General features: G+C 42.5%; 4 protein-coding genes across 7 annotated transcripts in view; 1 reads left to right on the top strand and 3 right to left on the bottom strand.

Moving 5' to 3' along the window:
* The window catches only part of LOC138949026 (uncharacterized), a 116,682-nt gene that overhangs the window by 32,001 nt on the left and 62,181 nt on the right, over positions 1–22,500 (bottom strand). The gene's annotated exons all lie outside the window — the stretch shown is intronic.
* LOC138949033 (uncharacterized) overlaps positions 1–22,500 on the bottom strand; it is a 127,065-nt gene that overhangs the window by 50,520 nt on the left and 54,045 nt on the right. The gene's annotated exons all lie outside the window — the stretch shown is intronic.
* LOC138949027 (uncharacterized) overlaps positions 1–22,500 on the bottom strand; it is a 117,982-nt gene that overhangs the window by 76,294 nt on the left and 19,188 nt on the right. The window lies entirely within an intron of this gene.
* LOC138949032 (uncharacterized) overlaps positions 17,580–22,500 on the top strand; it is an 11,473-nt gene continuing 6,552 nt past the window's right edge. Inside the window, exons 1-2 of the mRNA XM_070320744.1 lie at positions 17,580–18,033; positions 22,427–22,500. The exon at positions 22,427–22,500 is cut by the window's right edge and continues 80 nt beyond it. Coding sequence (XP_070176845.1) covers positions 17,885–18,033; positions 22,427–22,500 — 223 coding nt within the window. The 5' untranslated portion in view covers positions 17,580–17,884. The remainder of the gene's footprint in view (positions 18,034–22,426) is intronic.

Here is a 22,500-nt window from a genome sequence, read left to right as displayed (position 1 = left end):
TTTTTGAAGCTGTATGGTTTTTTTTGAGAGAGAGAGAGAGAGAGAGAGATAGAAAGAGAGAGACAGAGACAGAGACAGATACAAAGACAGAAAGACAGTGACGGAAAGACAGAAAGACAGAAACGGAAAGACAGAGAGAGACAGAGAAAGAGGTATGTTTGCCGAGGGTCGTACACAACATTATTTACAACCTCGGAAGGGAACAATTAGACACTGAGACTTGAACATTTGGTTGCTGTTTAGGGCTTGCTTTTAATAATTATATGCTCTGACATAAGAACGTGCTACTTGGAGCAGACGACACAAGTGACGACCTTCTCATTGATTTTGTTTGTTTGTTTGTTTGTTTGTTTATTTGTTGCTTAACGTCCAGCCGACTACGCAGAGCCATATCAGGACGAGGAAGGGGGGGATGAAGGGGGCCACTTGTCAAGCGATTCCTGTTTACAAATGCACTAACCCATTACTTGTGTCCCAGCAGGCTTTAGTAAAACTAAATTAATACCTACTGGAAGATTACCAGTTTCCAGTATGTTAAAATAGGCTTAACCTATCTACTGCTGGACTTACATCAGAACACTAACAGATTAAACTATACATGAATCGCGAGACAAGCGGCAAGAGAAGAGATTTTTGGAAAAAATACAGGTGAATGAGCAAGAAGGCAGAAAAAAGAAAAGAATTCATGAAGAAAAAGAGAGCATGACAGGAAAGAGGAACCAAAAATCTACCTAACAGCAAACTAGAAAGCTCCTGCAGTTCCAAAAACAGGAGGGGCTTTTAATTTCATAACCGCAGTGCCCCACTGCGGGACTTCTCATTGATGTTGGGAGGACAAGGAAGACTTCCTCACACAGTGACCACGTAGTAGAACAGAAAGAAAGAAAGAAAGAACTCGGTGAGAGTTTTTTTTTTTTTTTAAGTCGGTGAGAGTTATTAAAGTCACACATTTTATTAGAGCTTAACACGGATGCGAGTGATATTAGTGGGAGGCGGTATGCTTGCGTTTGATTGACATTGAGATACCTACTTATTGTTCCATTCATTCGTCGATTTTTGTCCTCTGAACGAACAGCTTTATTAAAACATTGCACCGGTTTGTGTAATTCGATTCAGAGAGATATCACACAGCTTGATCGTGATACGTCTACAGCAACAGTGGGTCATAATAACAACAAGTTGGTGATGAATGACTTTGACACTGCGGAGACCTGACTGTATAGACCCCCTCTCTCCTCACTACCCTACCCCTCCGTCCTCGATACCAATACTGAGTTGCTGTTTTGGCTACCTTTGAACGTGATGACCGCGGGTAGACTTAGAGTTAAGCCACATCTGCCAGAACCAATTTATTTCACCAGTTTTCAAATACATAGATAAAAGGATTTAGATGTCTCTTTGAGGATTCAAGTCTGGAAGGAATACATTGTTGGTCATTTGACCCCCTTAACCAAATTCCTATCTGAATATTATGGAACGTCAAAAGGCCCATCAACTCAATACAATTTATCGACAACTTTATATTTCACTGGTCGACATTTTTTATCCATCAAATATTTGAAACAATCGCTTTGCTGCTTTATCGATTAAAACATGTGTAACGTATGACACTTTTTAATCGATAACGAGAAGCGATTGGTTAATTGTTTCAATTGATGATAATTTCGACAAGTGAAATGCAAAGTTATCAATACATGTATTGAGTTCATTAGTCGTTTTGGCGTAAGCAAAGCACCAAGTAGGCTAGGAGTAGGAGCGTCCAGCCCTACCCCCCCCCCCCCCCAACATTTCTTTTTCAAAGGAAGCTAGATAGCCAATGTCATCTGAGCTTTGAATTTAATTGTATTATAGTAGCTAAACAATGGAGTCTGATTCTGTCTGTCTGTGTTTCTGTGTGTCAAAGACGAGAGATCCGCAATGGTAAAGTAGTCTCAATGCACCTCCTGGACAACCTGTGTCTGGCCTGCCTGAAAACACCTACACGTGAGGGGTTTTGCTGCCAGCGCGGAGAAGATAAAGAGGAAACATTTTCTCTGCCCGCGCGGCAACAAGCAGGATGTCTCTAAACTGAATGGGCCTTTTGGCTCTTTGACGGTAATTGTTGTTCATTTTCTGATGTTATGTGTCAATGGTGCGTGGTACGTTAGTAAAGTAAAATGCTCTTTGTGATCTTCAAATTCTAAAAGTTAAAGACAATGCATACCTAGATATATAACATCAACTGAAATTTTTTCAAAGTTGTCATAATTATATTGTATTGTCAACAGTGTAGTGATCCAGCAGAGTTCATGGTGACAGCTCTAGTCGCAGTCAGCATGTTCCACTTTTCCTGAGAATACCAGCAACGTGTGATAGTGGAGGGGATGGGTCAGTGTAAAGTTCATGGTGACAGCTCTAGTCGTGTTCAGCGTGTCCCACTTTTCCTGAGAATACCAGCAACGTGTGATCCTGGAGGGGTCTGGGTGAGTGCACAGTGGCCACTCCTATGACGGCTTACTAGCGCCAAAACTAAAAATTAGTAATTAACTCGTGGAAGTTACTAATTTTCACGAAAAAATTACAATTATGACGTGAAAATGAGTAATTTTCACGTGTTAATTACTAATTTTCACGTGCTAATAACTATTTTTCAAGTGTTAATGTCTAATTTTCAGTTTTGGCTCGCTTCCTGACGGCTTACTAGCACCAAAACTAAAAATTAGTAATTTTCACGCGTTAATCACTACTTTTCATGTGCCTCGTGACTGTATGGGCTGAATGCGCATGCACGACTGTTACACCGGCCAGAGGGAAACATCCTTGGATTCGAAACTGTTCTGGTCCATAGTTCTTTAATCCGATGCAAATTAACAATAAGAGCTGAGCGCATGTGTAGATAACCGTGACATACAACTGTCTGTCCGACAACTTGTTGAATAACGAATTCTATCGAAAGATATTTGTGAAAGTGTGTGAGTCTCGACCGAAGAGATCCGTCTGCTTGTGGTCGGACCTTTAGCACATGTCCGGCCGGTCGCCATTTTTCCTCTCTCGGTTCGAACATTTTCGGATCGATTGTCCTTCACTAATACACTACAAAGCAAATTTATGAGTGTGGTAGTGGAAACAAATATGAGGTACGGCTGTCTGCCCGACAACTTGTCGAATAAGGAATGACTCTATTGAAATATATCTGTGAAAGTGTGAGACCACAGCCGATGAAAAAGTCCGTCTGCTACGAACTGCTTCGATTCGAAAGTTTTCGGGGTCGATTATTCTTTTCTAAGATACCCAAAACAACGTTAAGGAAAGCGCTATTGCAGAAAACTGTGACATGCATCTTCCCGTCGGATAACTTGCTCGATAAAGCCTTCTATTAAAAGATATTTCAGAAATAGTGTGAGAGTGATGTTTGCCGGACGTTGAAGCCTCTCAGTGCGGACTCTTAAAGTCCGACTACTGTGACCGAAAACGAGGCAAAAATGAAAATTAGTAATTACGTGAAAATGGTAACCCTAGTAACTATAGGTTTTGGCACTAGTAAGCCGTCATACACTCCCTCCTCAGAGTTTAGATACATGTCAGCCAGCATGGGCCGTACAACAGTTAGTTCTTTATTTGGTGTTTAACGTCGTTTTCAACCACGAAGGTTATATCGCGACGGGGAAAGGGGGGAGATGGGATAGAGCCACTTGTCAATTGTTTCTTGTTCACAAAAGCACTAATCAAAAAATTGCTCCAGGGGCTTGCAACGTACATAGACCTGTATTATCTAATATATATAGGTCCCTGCAACGTAGTACAATGTATTACCTTACTGGGAGAATGCAAGTTCCAGTACAAAGGACTTAACATTTCTTACATACTGCTTGACTAAAATCTTTACAAACATTGACTATATTCTATACAAGAAACACTTAACAAGGGTAAAAGGAGAAACAGAATCCGTTAGTCGCCTCTTACGACATGCTGGGGAGCATCGGGTAAATTCTTCCCCCTAAACCGCGGGGGGTACAACAGTTAGCTGTAGAAGCAAGTTACCAAAACATGTACTCAATATTGCCGTGTCGCAGATCTGGTAATCAGTATAACGTATTGTTTTGTCAATAGTTACACGTTCCAATAACATACCTTTTGTTTTTCTGAATTTTGGAACGTTTGCAGTCTTTTTGTTTTTGAATTGATGTCTTGGAACTTTAATCATTGCTGCCACTGAAGACATACATGGCACAGTGTAAACGATATTTTACTCAGATCGTTTCAGATCAGGCGAAGCTTTGACATGTAATAAGACTTGGACACACACCAAACTTGAACACTCTGATGATTGTTGTCCACTGTCAGCGTTGGTTTCTTGACATCTATCTGCACAATTACTTCATGAAAAAAGCATATCTGCGCAAGATATGTGTCCAATTAAGTGGCCGGATTGTCTGTATCACATGTAAAAGTCATGGCTGCTCTGACATCTTAACAGTCAGGACGGTGCCTTAATTTACAGCTGCAAACATCAGCAAAGTAACTTTTTGCATGTACAGTTACTATGCCCCCATAAAACTGCCCCCTCCCCCCCCCCTCGTCCACGCCACACACACACGGACAGTAATAGGACAAGAAAGTAATGAAAATGAAATGAAATGAGGGGTGCCGTTATTTCTTGTGAGATCTTGTACTGATATCTGGCGATACCAAGCATGATCGTGAATGCGGAACAGACGATATCTTTAATCGCACGATTTTGAGGGCTAATTGCCGATTTTAGTGAGAGGCATGATGCATGGGATTTACACGGAGATATATACTCATATTTTCATTCTCGTATCGACCCCCTCCTCCCCCCCCCCCTCCACCCCTCCGTGAACGAACACGCTTTATTAAAAGATAGAGGCGATGGTGTAGCTCCAGTAACAGAACACGGCTTCATTACCGTGATTAGATCACAGCAACAGTTGTTCATATAACAAAAGGTAGGTGATTAATTACTTTGTTACTGCATGCGCAGTGCTCACTGTATAGAGTGTGTGTGTGTGTGTGTGTGTTGTTAACCCGTGATTTGTAAAAATGTAAACATTTTTACAAATCGCGGGGCGCGCCTCGCGATTTGTAAAAAATTGTTACAAATCGCGGGGCGCGCCCCGTGATTTGTAACAATTTTTACAAATCACGTTTTTGCGCCCGATATTTTCTTGTCATCTCTAAAGTCAAGGGACAAAAACGAAATCCCTTGACTTTTGGGGTAGCGCGACTCTGTTAATTTTAAGATTTTTTTTTCATTTTTTTTTTTCATTACTAGGATGTCCCATCGTTGGGAAATTCCGGTCGCTTCCTCACAGTGGAAAGCTAGCAGTGACAGAGTCGCACTACCCCAAAGTCAAGGAATCTATTAGTCCCGTTTAGCCGTTATCCCAATTCGCCCCCATCCCATTTTGGCGACATTTCTCAGGCCAAGTGTCATTTTACCACCATATCATGTACCATTAGCTCCACATCCCATTTTTGCGCAATCCCGTTTCGCCGTTAGCCCATTTCGCCCCCATCCCATTTTCGCGACATTTTACAGGCCAAGTGTCATTTTACCACCATGTTATGTACCATTAGCTCCACATCCCATTTTGGCACAATCCCGTTTCGCCGTTATCCCATTTTACCCCCATCCCATTTTCGCGACATTTCACAGGCCAAGTGTCATTTTACCACCGTGTCATACCACTAGCGCCACATTCCATTTTGTCGCAATCCCGTTTCGCCGTTAGCCCATTTCGCCGCCATCCCTATTTCGCGACATTTTGGATTGTGGCAAAATTGGGATTTGGCGTAAACGGAATGTCTTCCTAGTTGAATAACGCAATATAGTAGTACAGTGGTCGCCGGTTAATATGACCACTTTGGGACCGGGATAAAATGGTCATAATAAGCGGCTGGTCATATTAACCGATGTTAGAGAAAACGACTAAAAAAAAATCGCAAAACGAAACATTTTTTTGTAATTAATAATTGTAAGAAAATGTGTCTGTTCGAGACGTATGTGCTGTCCGGCAAAGCTCTGAAGTAAATTCCGGTTTCATCAGCATTGTAAATTTCCGATGGGGCATAATCTGCGAGCAGATTGGGAAGGACGTCGTCTTTCCATGTCTTAGCAGCATCAACATCGGCGTCTTGGGCTTCACCGTGAAGTTAATGAAATGTCAAGCCGTTGCAAACTTTCCAACGAGAAAACCATCCATCGGTTGGTTTGAATTCAGTGTGTCCGAGAGCCGTTGCCGATTCTTCTGCTTTTGTACACAACAACGGTCCATGAATTGGCGCGTTCTTTGCTCTCATCTTCTGGAACCACTGAAAAAGACCATCTTCCACATCTTTGTCTTTTCCATGTCGTAGGCGCTTTCGTTGCGGTGAATTCTGCGTTGCGCACTCCTTCCTCACGCTGTCTTCATTCTTGAGAATGTTTGTCAAAAATCCTCTGTTGACGCCCAACTGTGCAGCACTCTCACGCATACTACAGGATGGTAGAGCTTTAAATTTGTCAATAAGTTCTAGCTTTTCCTCGGCTGTACGATCTTGGCGTTTTCGTTTCGACATTGTTTCCTCTTGAATCAGACTGAAAGATTGGTTGGCTCGTGCTCTGTTTGCCAAAAAGAGAGAGAATAATGTTCGTGATCACTTTAGATTTATTCACGGGAAATAATGAAAAGATCGCACGCTTTTTTGCCTTTTTTATGACGCTCAGTCTCGGGGGAAAAACAGAGAGAGAATAATGATCGCGACATTAGAGATCACTGAGCACTGATCACTGATCACTTTAGTTTCATTCACGAAAAAGAAAGAAAATATCGCACGCCTTTTTGCCTTTTTCAAAAAATCGTATGTATTTTTTCCCCCCGAGTGAACTTGTTGCCATTTTCTCGAAACAATGTGGCCATATTAAGCGGCGTTGTGGTCATATTAAGCGGCTTTTTCTAATACATAACAAAGAAGGACAATTCCGGACCGGGTAAAATTGGTCATAATACGCGGCTGGTCATATTAACCGCGGTCATATTAACCGGCGACCACTGTATAGTGTTACGACTCAACTCCAAACAATTCTTGTTTAGCCGAGACTGAAATATTTTGTTGCACCATTAGGGTAAGAGTCTACGAGACCTTGGAGACGAAGTAATGACGTCACTAGTATGAGAATCTACATGTTGGATCAACGTCATTACTGCGTCATTAATATGCGAATTTACGTAACTCATGGAGTTGCATCGTGGGATGAAAACAGTTATTCGGAGGAAGGAAACGTGAACCGCTAACCATTACGGTCACTCTATTTGCCGGGTACTGAGAGGCTACAAGTGGGGAACAAGAATCCTGTGTAACCACCGATGAAAAGCCGCCGGCACGTAACCTACCATCCCAAGGCCTGAGATGTAACCCGCAGCCGCACAGACTCGTAGAGTAGTGTCCGGAAAGGAGCATCAAGAGGTAAGGTGTCGTTGTAATATCGAGCGTCCATCAATGAAGGAACAGCTATTATACACTCACATCTATTCGCATATGATATTTGTTTTAGAATGTTTAATGAAGTTAATCATAAACGTACATGCTGCAAGTTAGTTCGGCATATAGATCTAGTATTTTATTCAGTAACCATGCTTGGTTTGTCTGCGAACTGCCCGACATGAAGATAGGGCAAGAAATCAAAATTAACCTTGATCCTAGGATACCGTTGTTAATAACAAGTATTACCTTTGATCCAGGGGTTCGAGCGTCTAGGATCCGCTGGGATAAGGGTGAACTAACCAAGCTACGCCACCAGTGTGATCCACCAGCGAGGAGCAAAAGGAGTTTATCTACTAATCATCATCATCATCAAGTGATCTGCATCAAGTTCGTCAATACTATGGTCATCATGTGAATCCAGGCTTCCATCAGGACATTCGGACTTTATAACTAACCAGCCCAGTTGAGATAAGTCCAGTTCGACCTAAACTAGCTGTCAATGCAAGAACAATTAACTATGAACGCAAATTCGTTAGATCTAAAATAGAAATAGTTTGTTAAAGAATCCGGAAATATTACCAACCAATAAATTTATTCATTAATCTAAATCATCAGTGTTTTACGAGATTGATTTGAAGCATGACTGTTGTAAAGTATTGAATATAACTTTGGTGTGTTCTTAGATATTGTATCTAAAACACAAGGTAAAAAGTGGAACTGCAACAATGGGGGCTCGTCCGGGATCTATACTGAACTCGTGTTCGTACCTAAGAAAAACTTGCATTGACAACTGGTTTACCCCATAAATTAGTTAGTCAAATTATCCGTGAAGCGACGGAAATTAGAATATTTTCTGGAAAAATCTTTCTTCATTTTTTCTTTCTTCAAAATTCAAAATCATTTCCTGCTTCATGTCGGATTCACTCATATACAGACCAGACGGTGGTAAGTAGAATATTTAAATTATTTCTGTAAGAAGAAATTTTAAATAACTCCGTGTTTGATTTGGGTACATTCTGCCCAAAGAATCTTCGCGATCGCTGTTGTTCACGAACAGCGTTTTTGCTAAATTAATTCGTGGAAGGATTTCCATCTAGTTCGTCGAACAGTATCATAGTCATAAGGTAAGACATAGAATTGATGTTCGACAACTTCACGGGAAATTGGCAGTTTACTAACTAACTGTCGGTTCGAATTATACTCTCAAGTTCTGATCAAAACGGTGAGTGTGTTATAATTCCAACCAGGATGGACGCTCGATAGTACTAGGACCTTAATTTAAGTTCAGATTAAATTATAACTCTAGTCGGAGTAACATTTAAAACGTGTTGCTTATTTAAGTTGTGCTTCACATTATTAGTTATCTATAACCCGCGGGTTGATAGTTAATAGTGGGGAAAACTTCTGTGGGTGTGTTGACAGACTGAAGGTCGTCATCACATAAGGCTTTGTAAGGCAACTTACTCAGCGACACACCACTAAGTCCTAGTTAGTCGTTTCGGTTCAAGATAGAGACGAAGGACAGGTGTAGGAAAAATCACGTGCGCGTGTAACATTGTTTGTACCAGTGTTGAAAGGTTGAACAATACCTGCGGGTAAGAGTCTTCCATATTAGAGTACCACCAAGAGTGGATGTACCAAAGTTTTGTATTTTGAGGGATTACCTAAAATGGCTGATACCAGACATCATCAGCACTACACCAGATTCTCGTCAACCGTGGGCATAGACCCAGAATATACAGAAGGAGCAAATCTGATTGATATCACCAATCTAGGTGATGACGGCCACGCCGCTCAGCCTGTGAACGGACAGGTCGAGCAGACCGTTCCATCAAGTCCCAGCGTCAGTTCGATCAAGGAATTGATCACCATGGGGAAAGAGTTTGGTTTGGAGGGAAAGGAACTACAGTCATTCGTCCAAGGGGAGAGGGATAAAGAAGCTCAAGAGCGTGAACATGAGCGAGCAGCTCAAGAGCGAAAAGATGAGCGCCAATTCAAAGAGAATGAGAGAGACAGACTCTTTAGGATAGAAGAGCTGCGCATTCAGAGCGAGGTTCAGATGAACACGAATGAAAACGCAGCTCATCCTTCCCAACCCTCACATGACCATGATCCCCGTTTCATTCCCAAAATCCCTTACCTTGATGACAAGGATGACGTTGAATCCTGGCTCAAACAGTTTGAACACTATGCCAGAGATATGAATTTGGACGAATCAAAGAAAGCCTCCCGGCTGATATACTTCTTGAAAGGTAAGGCCCGTACCATCGTGTCCAAAATGGACGATGAGGATGTTGACGACTATGAAAAGGTGAAGAGCGCGTTATTTGAAGGATTCCAGCTCACCGCTGAGCAATATCGCATGAAATTCCGCAATACTAGACGTAATCCCGCGGAAACTTACAAAGAACACATCACTAGACTCGATCGGTACCTAACCAAGTGGATCGAGCTTGATCCGTGCGAGAAAACTGTCAAAGGATTAACCGATTTGATCCTGCGAGAGCAGTCCTTGCAGTCAATGCCTTCTGATCTCGCCGTGCATGTCAAAGACCGGAACCCGATCAATGCCAAGGAGATGGGAAAACTCGCGTCCGATTATGAGCTGAACAGAAGCCAAAATAAATTGAGGCCGACACCAACGCGAACTCCTCAGGACGGAACGAAACGTTTTGAGAAGGATCATAAACCATCACCTCAACAAGGTAAAAGATCTTCTTTGACACCGGCGGAACGCGAAAAACTCCGAGAAGCAGGACTATGCTTCTATTGTCGCGTAGGTCTACACCGTTCGAGCGATTGTCCCTTACGGAAAAAAGGCAACACCGCCGGAGCTGTGACGGTTGAAGATGTCCGACGCGAAACACAGGGAAAAAAATCCCCGTTAGATAAATTGTGTCGAGACTGCACCACAAAAAAGTTTTCGGATCTAGTTGACGTCAAAGTCAACGGCAAACGAGTGACCGCCCTGAGAGACTCGGGCTGTAGCTCGATTGTGGTGGCCGCACATCTTGTGCCGGCCGACAAAATGACTGGTCAGAGAAAGAGGACCACGTTAGCGGACAAAAGTAAAGTCCGGTACTGTGAGACCGCGATCATTCATGTGGATTCGCCCTTCTTCTGCGGAGAGACAGAAGTCGTGGTTATGGCAGATCCCATAATGCCGGTGCTCATAGGGGAGTTCCATGGAACTCAGAACGACAGGAGGAAAACACCGATTTTCCCTGTCAGAGAACCTGCCTGGTATCACGACAGCGCTGAGACAGTAGCTGGGGCCGTAGATACCAGAGCACAGTCCAAATTGGACAATGATAGAGACAAATCTGCGAGTAAGCCAAGTAGCCGGGAGCCAACATCGGATATGTTTACTCCAAAGGACTTACGCGAGGCTCAGAAGACAGATCCTTCGTTAGACAGCATCAGGAAACAAGCTGCTACCGGAGAAGAGAGAGGCCACATGAGGGTCGTGGAAAAGAATGGTATCTTGTACCAGTCGACGTTCAATCGGAAAGGAGAGGAGTCTTTGAAGGTTATTCTTCCCAAATCGTTCCGTAGTAAGGTGCTCGCATTCGGCCATGATCATCCAATGGCAGGACACCAAGGTCAGCGTCGTACCGCCGAAAGGATTAGACGCGAATTTTGGTGGCCATGCTGTGGTGTTGAGATCCGCCGCTACTGCTTGTCATGTGACGCTTGCCAGCGATCCGCGCCAAAACACCTTACGAAGAAGGTCCCATTGGGCAAGATGCCAGTGTTCGAGACTGCTTTCAGAAGAGTAGCAGTCGATATCATCGGGCCTATTCTTCCTATGTCCGAGAACAAAAAACGGTACATCCTCGTCATGGTTGACTTTGCCACCCGCTACCCTGAAGCTGTCGCGTTGAAGGACATTCACGCCGAGACAGTAGCCGATGCTTTGTGGGATTTTTGGACTAGACTCGGTATCCCAAGTGAAATACTGACTGATAACGGGAGCCAGTTCACAGGCACTCTGATGCAGGAAGTCACTGAACTCCTCCGCATCAAAAGGAAAACCTCTGCGGTATTTCATCCAGCTGGAAATGGTTTGTGCGAGAGAATGAATGGCACGTTAAAGAACATGCTCAAAAAGATGTGCATAGAACAGCCCAAAGCATGGGACACGTTCATCTCTGCATTACTGTTCGCATACCGCGAGACTCCTCAAGAGAGTTTAGGTTTCTCGCCATTCGAACTGTTGTTCGGGCGTACTGTCAGAGGACCAATGCAACTCTTGAGACAGATTTGGACAGATGAGAGCGTCTCAGATGAGGTCAAAACCACTGCGGAATATGTAGTGAACCTTCGTGAGAGGATCGAAGAGACCTGTTTGCTCGCTCGAGAGAACCTGAAAAAAGCCTCAGTGCGATCTGCTCAATATTACGATCGTAAAGCCAAACCAAGGTCGCTAAAACCAGGAGAGAAAGTCCTGATTCTCAAGCCATTGAAAACAAACAAACTGGAACTCACTTGGCAAGGTCCATTTGAAGTGTTAGAGAAGTTGAATGATTTCGACTACAAAGTCCAAGTAAGGAGGAAGGAAAAAGTATTCCATGTCAACCTCCTCAAGTCTTACGTCGAACGTGAGCAACCTGTCACCGATGGAACAATTCCGGTTGCAGTAGTAGAAGAAGAAGAAGAAGAAGTGATCGTCTCAGTAGTGGTAGAGGAGGACGAAACCACTAACGACGACATCTTCAGGTTGGACAGTCAGAGGACTATCCCAACATTTGAGACAAAGCGCACAGAAGGTTTAGACCACGTGCACTTTTCAGAGAAACTCACTCAGTCACAGCGAACTGAAGCGAGACAGATCTGCGCGGACAGACTAGATAATCTGACCGACGTACCACTCACCACGAATCTGACTACGTGTCGAATCGAGGTCACAGACAAGAAACCGGTCTATATAAGACCACGCCCCATTCCACATGCGTATGTGAAGATGGTGGAGAATGAAGTCGAAGAGATGTTGAAGCTAGGAGTCATCGAACCCGCCAACTCAGCTTACAATTCACCCATTGTTCTCGTCAAAAAGAAAGAAGAAGGAAAGTACCGCTTTTGCGCGGACCTCCGTGGGTTGAATGATGTCACGGTGTTCGATGGGGAACCCATCACCGACGTTCAACATTTATTCCAAAGCTTAGGAAAAGCCAAGTACTTCTCCAAGCTAGATCTCACGCGTGGCTACTGGGGAATACCCATTGTCGAGGAAGACAGAGACAAAACCGCGTTTGTGACGTCACGAGGCCAGTTTCGATGGGTGAAGATGCCAGGAAAGGACAACCTAGGTGCCGACTATTTGAGTCGCATCAACTGAGTTTCAGAGTCCAGAAGGAAAATTTGTCCACCCCGTTGGAGTAGTGAGGCCAAACTGGCCGCGACAGGCTCATGCGGATCTACTCCAAAATGTGGAAACAATTGTATATGCATATTGTATATTGTATTGTATTGTATTGTATATTGAGTCGTATAAACGGAAACGAAATAAGATTTCGCTTGTCCACCCCCCGGGGTTATGTTACGACTCAACTCCAAACAATTCTTGTTTAGCCGAGACTGAAATATTTTGTTGCACCATTAGGGTAAGAGTCTACGAGACCTTGGAGACGAAGTAATGACGTCACTAGTATGAGAATCTACATGTTGGATCAACGTCATTACTGCGTCATTAATATGCGAATTTACGTAACTCATGGAGTTGCATCGTGGGATGAAAACAGTTATTTGGAGGAAGGAAACGTGAACCGCTAACCATTACGGTCACTCTATTTGCCGGGTACTGAGAGGCTACAAGTGGGGAACAAGAATCCTGTGTAACCACCGATGAAAAGCCGCCGGCACGTAACCTACCATCCCAAGGCCTGAGATGTAACCCGCAGCCGCACAGACTCGTAGAGTAGTGTCCGGAAAGGAGCATCAAGAGGTAAGGTGTCGTTGTAATATCGAGCGTCCATCAATGAAGGAACAGCTATTATACACTCACATCTATTCGCATATGATATTTGTTTTAGAATGTTTAATGAAGTTAATCATAAACGTACATGCTGCAAGTTAGTTCGGCATATAGATCTAGTATTTTATTCAGTAACCATGCTTGGTTTGTCTGCGAACTGCCCGACATGAAGATAGGGCAAGAAATCAAAATTAACCTTGATCCTAGGATACCGTTGTTAATAACAAGTATTACCTTTGATCCAGGGGTTCGAGCGTCTAGGATCCGCTGGGATAAGGGTGAACTAACCAAGCTACGCCACCAGTGTGATCCACCAGCGAGGAGCAAAAGGAGTTTATCTACTAATCATCATCATCATCAAGTGATCTGCATCAAGTTCGTCAATACTATGGTCATCATGTGAATCCAGGCTTCCATCAGGACATTCGGACTTTATAACTAACCAGCCCAGTTGAGATAAGTCCAGTTCGACCTAAACTAGCTGTCAATGCAAGAACAATTAACTATGAACGCAAATTCGTTAGATCTAAAATAGAAATAGTTTGTTAAAGAATCCGGAAATATTACCAACCAATAAATTTATTCATTAATCTAAATCATCAGTGTTTTGCGAGATTGATTTGAAGCATGACTGTTGTAAAGTATTGAATATAACTTTGGTGTGTTCTTAGATATTGTATCTAAAACACAAGGTAAAAAGTGGAACTGCAACATATAGTGAGGCTTGGCAAGAAGAATAAATACAAAATGGGATGGCGGCCAAATGGGATGGTGTCAAAATGGGATGTCGCGCTATTGTTATGACACGGTAGTAAAATGACGCTTGGCTTGTGAAATGTCGCGACAATGGGATGGGGGCGAAATGGAATGCGGTGAAACGGCATGGCGGCCAAATGGGATATGGTGTCAAAATGGGATGTCGCGCTATTGTTATGACATGTTAGTAAAATGACGCTTGACTTGTGAAATGTCGCGAAAATGGGATGGGGCAAAAAATGGGACGGCGGCAAAATGGGATTGCACCAAAATGGGATGTGGGACTAAAACCACCCCCACCACTCAGCTTAGAGGCTCTAAACAAGAAAAATAATAATAATAAAAGGCATGCATTACTTTGTGGAATGCGATATTTTTCCATTTTTACATTTTTACAAATCGCGGTTTTAAGTTCGACGTGATTTGTAAAATATTTTTACATTTTTACAAATCACGGGTTAACATGTGTGCGTGCGTGCGTGCGTGTGTGTGTGTGTGTGTGTGTGTGTGTGTGTGTGTGTGTGTGTGTGTGCGTGCCACGCACGCACGTGCGTGCGTGTGCGTGTGTGTGTGTGCGTGCGTGTGTGTGTGTGTGTGTGTGTGTGTGTGTGTGTCCAACATTAATCAACACCCTGACTGTTTCAAGTGCAGAGTGTTCTTTTTTAACTATTTGATTTTTTAGTGTCATTTGGTGTTGTATGTCTTTAAACTATCAGTTCCTGATGTTGGTAGTGCAAGTCGAATTAAGCGTAAAAACAATGGTAAATCTTGACCCAGCTTTGGGAAGAATTGTGACACAGTGTCAATCTGCGACGAATTTTATTCATTAACAAGTCGCGTAAGGCGAAATTACAACATTAATTTTAGTCAAGCTGTGGAACTCACAGAAAGAAACTGAACGCTCTGCATTTTTTCACAATGACCGTAGTCCGCCGCCATAACGGAGTGAAACTGACGAGCCTGTTCAGCGCGGTAGTGGTTTCGCTGTGCTGCATAGCACGCTTTTCTGTACCTCTCTTCGTTTTAACTTTCTGAGCGTGTTTTTAATCCAAACATATCATATTTATATGTTTTTGGAATCAGGAACCGACAAGGAATAAGATGAAATTGCTTTTAAATCGATTTCGGAAATTTAATTTTGATCATAATTTTTATATTTTTAATTTTCAGAGCTTGTTTTTAATCCAAATATAACATATTTATATTTTTTTGGAATCAGGAAATGATGTACAATAAGATGAACGTAAATTTGGATTGTTTTATATATAAAAAAAAATTACAATTTTCAGATTTTTAATGACCAAAGTCATTAATTGATTTTTAAGCCACCAAGCTGAAATGCAATACGGAAAATTTTTAAAAAAGATTGCTTTACAAAAATGTCAATCAATTTGATTGAAAAATGAGGGTGTGACAGTGCCGCCTCAACTTTTACAAAAAGCCGGATATGACGTCATCAAAAGTATTTATCGAAAAAAAGAAAAAAAAACATCCGGGGATATCATTCCCAGGAACTCCCATGTCAAATTTCATAAAGATCGGTCCAGTAGTTTGGTCTGAATCGCTCTACACACACACACGCACAGACAGACAGACAGACAGACACACACACATACACCACACACACACACACACACACACACCCACACCCACACACACACACACACAGACACACATACACCACGACCCACGTCTCGATTGCCCCTCTATGTTAAAACATTTAGTCAAAACTTGACTGAATGTAAAAAGAACACTCTGCTCAGTCAAGGTGTATCACTTTATTGGAGTTTGGTGAAATGAATCGGTCCTGGCAGATGTGGCCTAACCATAATTTCTAATTTCGTTCGGCACGTTCAAAAGTAGCAAAAACAGCAACTCAGTAAGGTAGAGAGGAGAGAGGGAGATCTGCGGAGTGTCAAAGTCATTCATCACAAACTACGAGGGCTGTTCTGGAAGTCCTTAGAATCTCATATTAGCGCACAGCTCACCGTTAATTTGACCACGCCATTTTCTGGAAGGATCCTTCCTGAGCTGCGACACACTTTAACATTCTGTAGAAATACCTTTTAAACATGTCGGCGCGAGTGTTTTTGCCAATACCCTCAATGACCCTCGTTTACTCTCGGACAGCAGCATCAGGGCTCTCGTAACGGTTTTCTCTGAGCTTTTTTTTTTTAATGTAAAAACAGGAAAACGTCGAAAGGGGCCAATTCAGCAAAATAAAGTGAACGGAACATCAGGCAAACATCCTAATCTGTTAGTAAATTCGACTGATTTGGAAGCTGTGTAAAACGGGACATTGCAACGGAGTAGCATCAACCCTCAAGTACCCGTGTTTGGCGCCAAGCTTTAAACACCACAGGCAGGCAATGATGCATGTACTGCTCTAACGCAACAGCACGCTGCTCCCTATTTAGAATTGAGGCGATTTGTCCTTATTTTCAAACAAAATGGGACCACCTTCTTCTTGCCAGTGTTCCGAGATCACCAATAGTTGATAGGGGTGGAACCGTTTAGGAACATCCAAACGGCTGATCGATGTGTTTCCCGGGGTCAGATTGATAGACCCAAGTCCCTATCGCCTGTGACAACCTTCACACAATCCTTACACTATCTATAGTGACAATTGGAGAATATTTGTATGCACATTTCGAGACATACCCCCTTCTGTACACCAGAGAGATCACGGGCACCCACTGTCTGCAACGCTTGTGTACCCGTAAAGGCTTGTGCCAGATCACATCGATGGGTGCCGATTCAATTATCTATGTGTCCTTTACCTCCGTGTGTGTGATTCGTGCACTATCTCTATTCAACTTTTCAACGGCAGCAACATTTGTTGCAGTAACAGCATTCAACTGTCGGTCTGGGCGGGTGTCATCTTTGAAGACGTGTCTACCCGATTTAAATTCATTGTACCAGTTGTAAGTACTCGTTCTGGAAGGAGCGTTCTTCTCCCAAAATTCCCACAATATGCAGTAGGTGTGAGAAACATAACAATCCTTTCAGAAATGCTTATACATGATTGTTGTAAACTCCCTTTTATTTAGCTCCATGACAGGCAAGTAAACATGGACGGGTAGCGTTCTTTGAGAGCTGTTTTCTTTGCAGAGGAAACTTTGAGATACATGAACATTTGTGTCATCGCCAATGAAAGATTGCAGTAAGCATACGTCATTGTACATATCATGAGGCATTGCCAGGAGCTTGGAGTCTAAGGACTTCCAGAACACCCTACGTATCTGTTATATGAACAACTGTTGCTGTAGGCGTATCACGATGAAGCTGTGTGATATCTTACTGCACATCGCCAGCAAGCCGTGATCCTCAGAATCGAATGACACAAAAAAGTGCAATGTTTCAATAAAACCTGTTCGTTCAGAGAAATAAAATCGACGAGAGAATGAAACAATAAGTATATATCTCCATGGAAATCAAACACAAGCACAACGCCTCTCACTGATATCACTCACATCCGTGTTAAGCTCTAATTAAATGTGTGACTTTACTAATACTCACCGAGTTCTTTCTGCGCAGAAAATGCGGCTGAAACGAAGAATCTCTCATATATAATCTGCTTGGGGGTAGAGTTCTATAAATGTGAGCCACGACTAACTTCACCAAGCAAAGCAAACATCACCTGATTCTACATCACCAAGACCAGTGAGACCAGACCAAGCAGCAGTCAAGATGGCGGGCGTGTTGCTGTTGTCCTGTTTTTTGCTGGCCGTTGCTGGGGTGATCAGCGTGCAATCACCAACACACCTTGTCCGGAAGGATGCGCAACAACTGACGGAAGAGCCGCTACGGGAGAAAAGGACGGCTCCATCACAAACAGGGTGAGTCGCGCGATCTCTAAAACAGTTCATTGTGCTGTCTTTTTTTGTATCTCATTTACGACAGGTAATTAATGAATCCTGTCTCATTTACCGGACTTGAATCATTTGTGGAGGTCATCAAATCATGGAGCTGTGCGAAGTTTTACATTTCTAGCTTCAAAACGTCTGAAGAAGGGTCAGGCAAACTTGGTTGAAGTTGGGAGGTCATCAGACATTTTAAAAGTTCTGGGTTAAAACAAAATCGAGAAAACGATTATTTACCGTTTTTGACTCGAACTCGACCCTGCTATCATCTTGAAAATTGAGAGAGTCAATCGGACTTAAAGGGCGGGGATGTAGCTCAGTCGGTAGCGCGCGATTTGTATCCAGTTGGCCGCTGTCAGCGTGAGTTCGTCCCCACGTTCGGCGAGAGATTTATTTCTCAGAGTCAACTTTGTGTGCAGACTCTCCTCGGTGTCCGAACACCCCCGTGTGTACACGCAAGCACAAGACCAAGTGCGCACGAAAAAGATCCTGTAATCCATGTCAGAGTTCGGTGGGTAATAGAAACACGAAAATACCCAGCATGCTTCCTCCGAAAACGGCGTATGGCTGCCTAAATGGCGGGGTAAAAAACGGTCATACACGTAAAATTCCACTCCTGCAAAAAACACGAGTGTACGTGGGAGTTTCAGCCCACGAACGCAGAAGAAGAAGAATCGGACTTGAGTTGGAAAGTTGGAATGCCTGGGGCTCATCGAGTTTTAGAAGTGTGCACAGTTTTAAAGCTCTAGCTTCAATATCATTCAATAAACTTCAAGTTGTTGGGGGGTTTTCGGACAGCAAAACACTCGTCATTTCTACGACTCTCCTGGTTACTCGAGTGAGTCAAAAAGGAGCGAGTATTACAATAGGGAGAAATGTATGGAGGTTATGAACATTAATCTAAACAAGTAAAATCTTGAAAGCGGGATAACAAGAAGGTGGAAGGGTCCACTGCATGAAATATCCGGCACGTAAAATCTATCACATGGTTAATTTTATGTTTAAAGATGTTTAATAGTATTTTATCAATGATAGATTATAAAGAGAAGATTTGTTAAAATATAGAAGAGAAGTTATATTCTGACATTTGTGGTGTTATTTAGTACATTTGTAGGTTAATTAATGTTATGCGGAGGGAAAGTTGAATAAGAGCATTAGTAGGATACAAGAGCGACAGTTAGCAATTGGATTATTATGGGGGCGAGGACGCCCCCATTCTATACGGATAGTTTCGAGGTTGACCATGGGCAGCGCCATTTTGTTGTGAAATACGTCATCAGTTTGTGTACACAGGAAGTTGTGACATCCGTCACCCTATGGGAGGGGTGACGTCAAAATTGTTCATCTGTAGAAAGTTGTGAAATCCGTCACCCTATGGGAGGGGTGACGTCAAAATTGGTCATCACAGAGTTTGTGTAACACAGGAAGTTGTGAAATACGTCACCCTATGGGAGGGGTGACGTCAAAATTGTTCAACAAAAACATGATATGTCGCATTGTGCAGGGTCAACTGCAACAAACTCAAACCGAGCCATTCATACCTAGCTGTATTTGAGTGACTTATATACCCGACATTTTTATTTCTTATTTTTAGCACAGGTGTAGGAAAAATCATGAACCAAAATGTTATTTATTTTCTAATTTAACATTTTTTTTACAAATATGACCATGGTCTTTTAAACATACAGTGACATTAAACATTGTTATGTTAAAAAAAAGAAAAAAGAAAAAAAGCTTTTGTGCACAAATCAGAAAATACATTGTACATTTTACCTACAGGCCAAACCGTGAGTGTCTGTGGCAAAGCCCGACCCAGGAAATTGCACTGATTTTATATTTAGATCAAAGGGAAATTGTCAAGAACAGGCGCTTGCATTTGGATGTGTCCAATGATAGTAGGTTTGGTTGTGATCAATCAGAATAATGTAGGAATAAAAATGTATGACAGTTTAGTATGATGACATGTAATTCACATATGCTGAAATATGATATTATACATCATGTAATATTATTATGGCTGTTGCCATGACCATGAAACCCAACAAAGGTTTAATGTAATGTAATTCAAAATACCAAAACCGAGCACCTATTAATCTCGTCTTTGCGCGTGAAGATTGAGGCCGTCTGCCAGTAGCGGTTAGGTCATACAGTGGAACCCCTCTCTAGCGACCTTTAAAATGTTGACAAAAATCGGTCCTTGTGGAGGGGGGTCCTTACAGAGGGAGGGGGGCGGAGTCAGGGGGCCACAAAGAAAGTCAGATTTAAAAAAAAAAAAGAAAACAGAGAAGTTTGAGTTGCTGACGACCGTTCCCTCTGAAAGCAAACTGCTTCGATTTCATGTTTGTCCTTGGTGTCCACCAGTTCTGGTGCATGTACTACCCTGGCCAAGTTTCCTCTCAAGACATCAAAGAGACCGCCCCAGTATACTCTACAGCCTCTGGGCGAACCACCTCTCAAAGCTAAAACTGGGTCAATGACCCCTGGGAAGAAGGTCAGTGTCGATAAAATTTTACTCCTAGGCCTGCGGCCAGGGGGGAGGGGAGTATACCGGTACCATTTGAGAATCAGACCAAATGAGAATTGAACCATTTGAGAACATCCTTTTTTTTCAATCACTACATCGAAGGCCTGCGGCCCGGGGTTCACATGGGTTGGTTTGTTTGTTTGTTTCAAACCCACACCCATATACACACATTTCCCATTTAAACCATTTGTCGGCCCCCTGTCGATATTTATCGACTAAGTTCCTTGTTATGTTTGTGGGTAGGTTGCCGTTGCACTCAGGGAAAGTTGCATGAGAGTATCAGTAGAATTTATTTACGATAGAGGCAGTGAATAATTGAAAAGATAGCAGTCAAGGAATGGTAATGAGTATTTAAGAAGCGATGTTCCTTTGTGAAGAAGGAACCGATCGAGAGGGTCTTGACCATCGACCGTAATTGCCGTGAGCACGTACAATAGGAATTAGGTTAAAGACGGTAACATTAATTTGAGTTAGTTAAAGACAGATTTACGTGACAGCCAGATTTCGGTAGCACTGATCAGAATACGCATGAGGACAAAGCTGATGCAATTTTTCTACCGTCCTTGTGACGTCAATATCAACCAACATTTTAGTTTTGCATAACACATAGTATAAAAGAGAGAGAATGTTAGTTCTCGGGGTCAGACCTTCATGAGAACTTTGAAAGAAGTTATATCCTGACATTTGTGGTGAAGCTCCAAGAACAGGTAGCAAGGTATGTGATGTCTTGATTTTCTTATTGAGGTTTTCTTCGTAGTTAGGATAAGCATTGTCTCTAGGTTGTTATAAAAAGATATGTGTTGAATAAGAAGATGACTCAAATACTGGAAACAATGTTTTAATACAGTAGAATAAATGTTAGAATAGATAAACCAATCTTTTTCTGTCATTTGCGAGAATGTGATGCCGCTTGTTCTCGTCTATCTTCTCGAAGCAAGTATAGGTGTTGTTTACTTATGTGTTGTAAGAACTGTGGTTGGTTGATCACGATGGTTGGTTGATTATAATGGTTGGTTGGATACAAATGATTTAAATGTTATCGGACATGAAATATAGAAAGATAGCAAAATCATTTAGTAGGGTAAAACACAAATAAATTACACAACAACAGTGTGACACATCCTTAAAGATACTGACTTTGTCACGTCAAGGCGCATGGAGCCCCTAGGGCTTTCAGTCATGCCTAAGGCAGCTATCCTTTTGAAAAACTACCAAGTGTCATTGACTTTCATGCAAGGAGTCAAACACTGCAAATCTTTTGCGAATTAATGTTGAGAATTGACCAGGCAGGAAAGCGTGGCCCTCGATCAGGCTCACATCAGGTCCTGCACGTGAACTAATTAAGTAAAAAGCCTACATGAAAGTGTATTAGGCTCGACAAGAGGGAGAATGCTTTATTGTTTTGGCTTCTTTATGTCAAGACAACGTGTGCTATTACGTAAGAACATTGTAAAGGTATGTGGATCCATTTTGGCATACCGCACACAGCGTTGAGCCCCATAACGTTTTTATGGGAATATGTCAATTACATTTTGGCAGCAGATTCGAACTGAAAAACCGCTCAAAGTTTCGTTTAGCTAGCAACACTAAAGGTATGTGACGGCATCTGTGAGAACGTTGCTTTTGACTGTTTATATTGTAATCTGCGACAAAGAGACAAATCGTTGCTTCACCAATGCTGTGACCCCTATGACCCCTGCACTGCCCCGTTAAAGATGCCAGGTTTGATCAAAGTCTCTGATGTTTGCTGTTAATCATTTCGGCAGATAATAACATAATTATGTGTGTGTTGCGTTGCCTTACCAACATTCCAACAACCTGCCCACTGTGTGTGTGTCTGTGCAGCAAGAGTGACGACTGTCTGGGGGCATTGTTGGCCCAGCAAGCAGCAGAACTATCATCCCTGAAAGACAAACTGC

Source organism: Littorina saxatilis, linkage group LG15 (genome assembly GCF_037325665.1).
Source record: "Littorina saxatilis isolate snail1 linkage group LG15, US_GU_Lsax_2.0, whole genome shotgun sequence".
Classification (NCBI taxonomy): Eukaryota; Metazoa; Mollusca; class Gastropoda; order Littorinimorpha; family Littorinidae; genus Littorina; species Littorina saxatilis.
The sequence above is the reverse complement of the archived record's forward strand: the minus strand, read 5'-3'. Positions and strand labels throughout refer to the sequence as shown.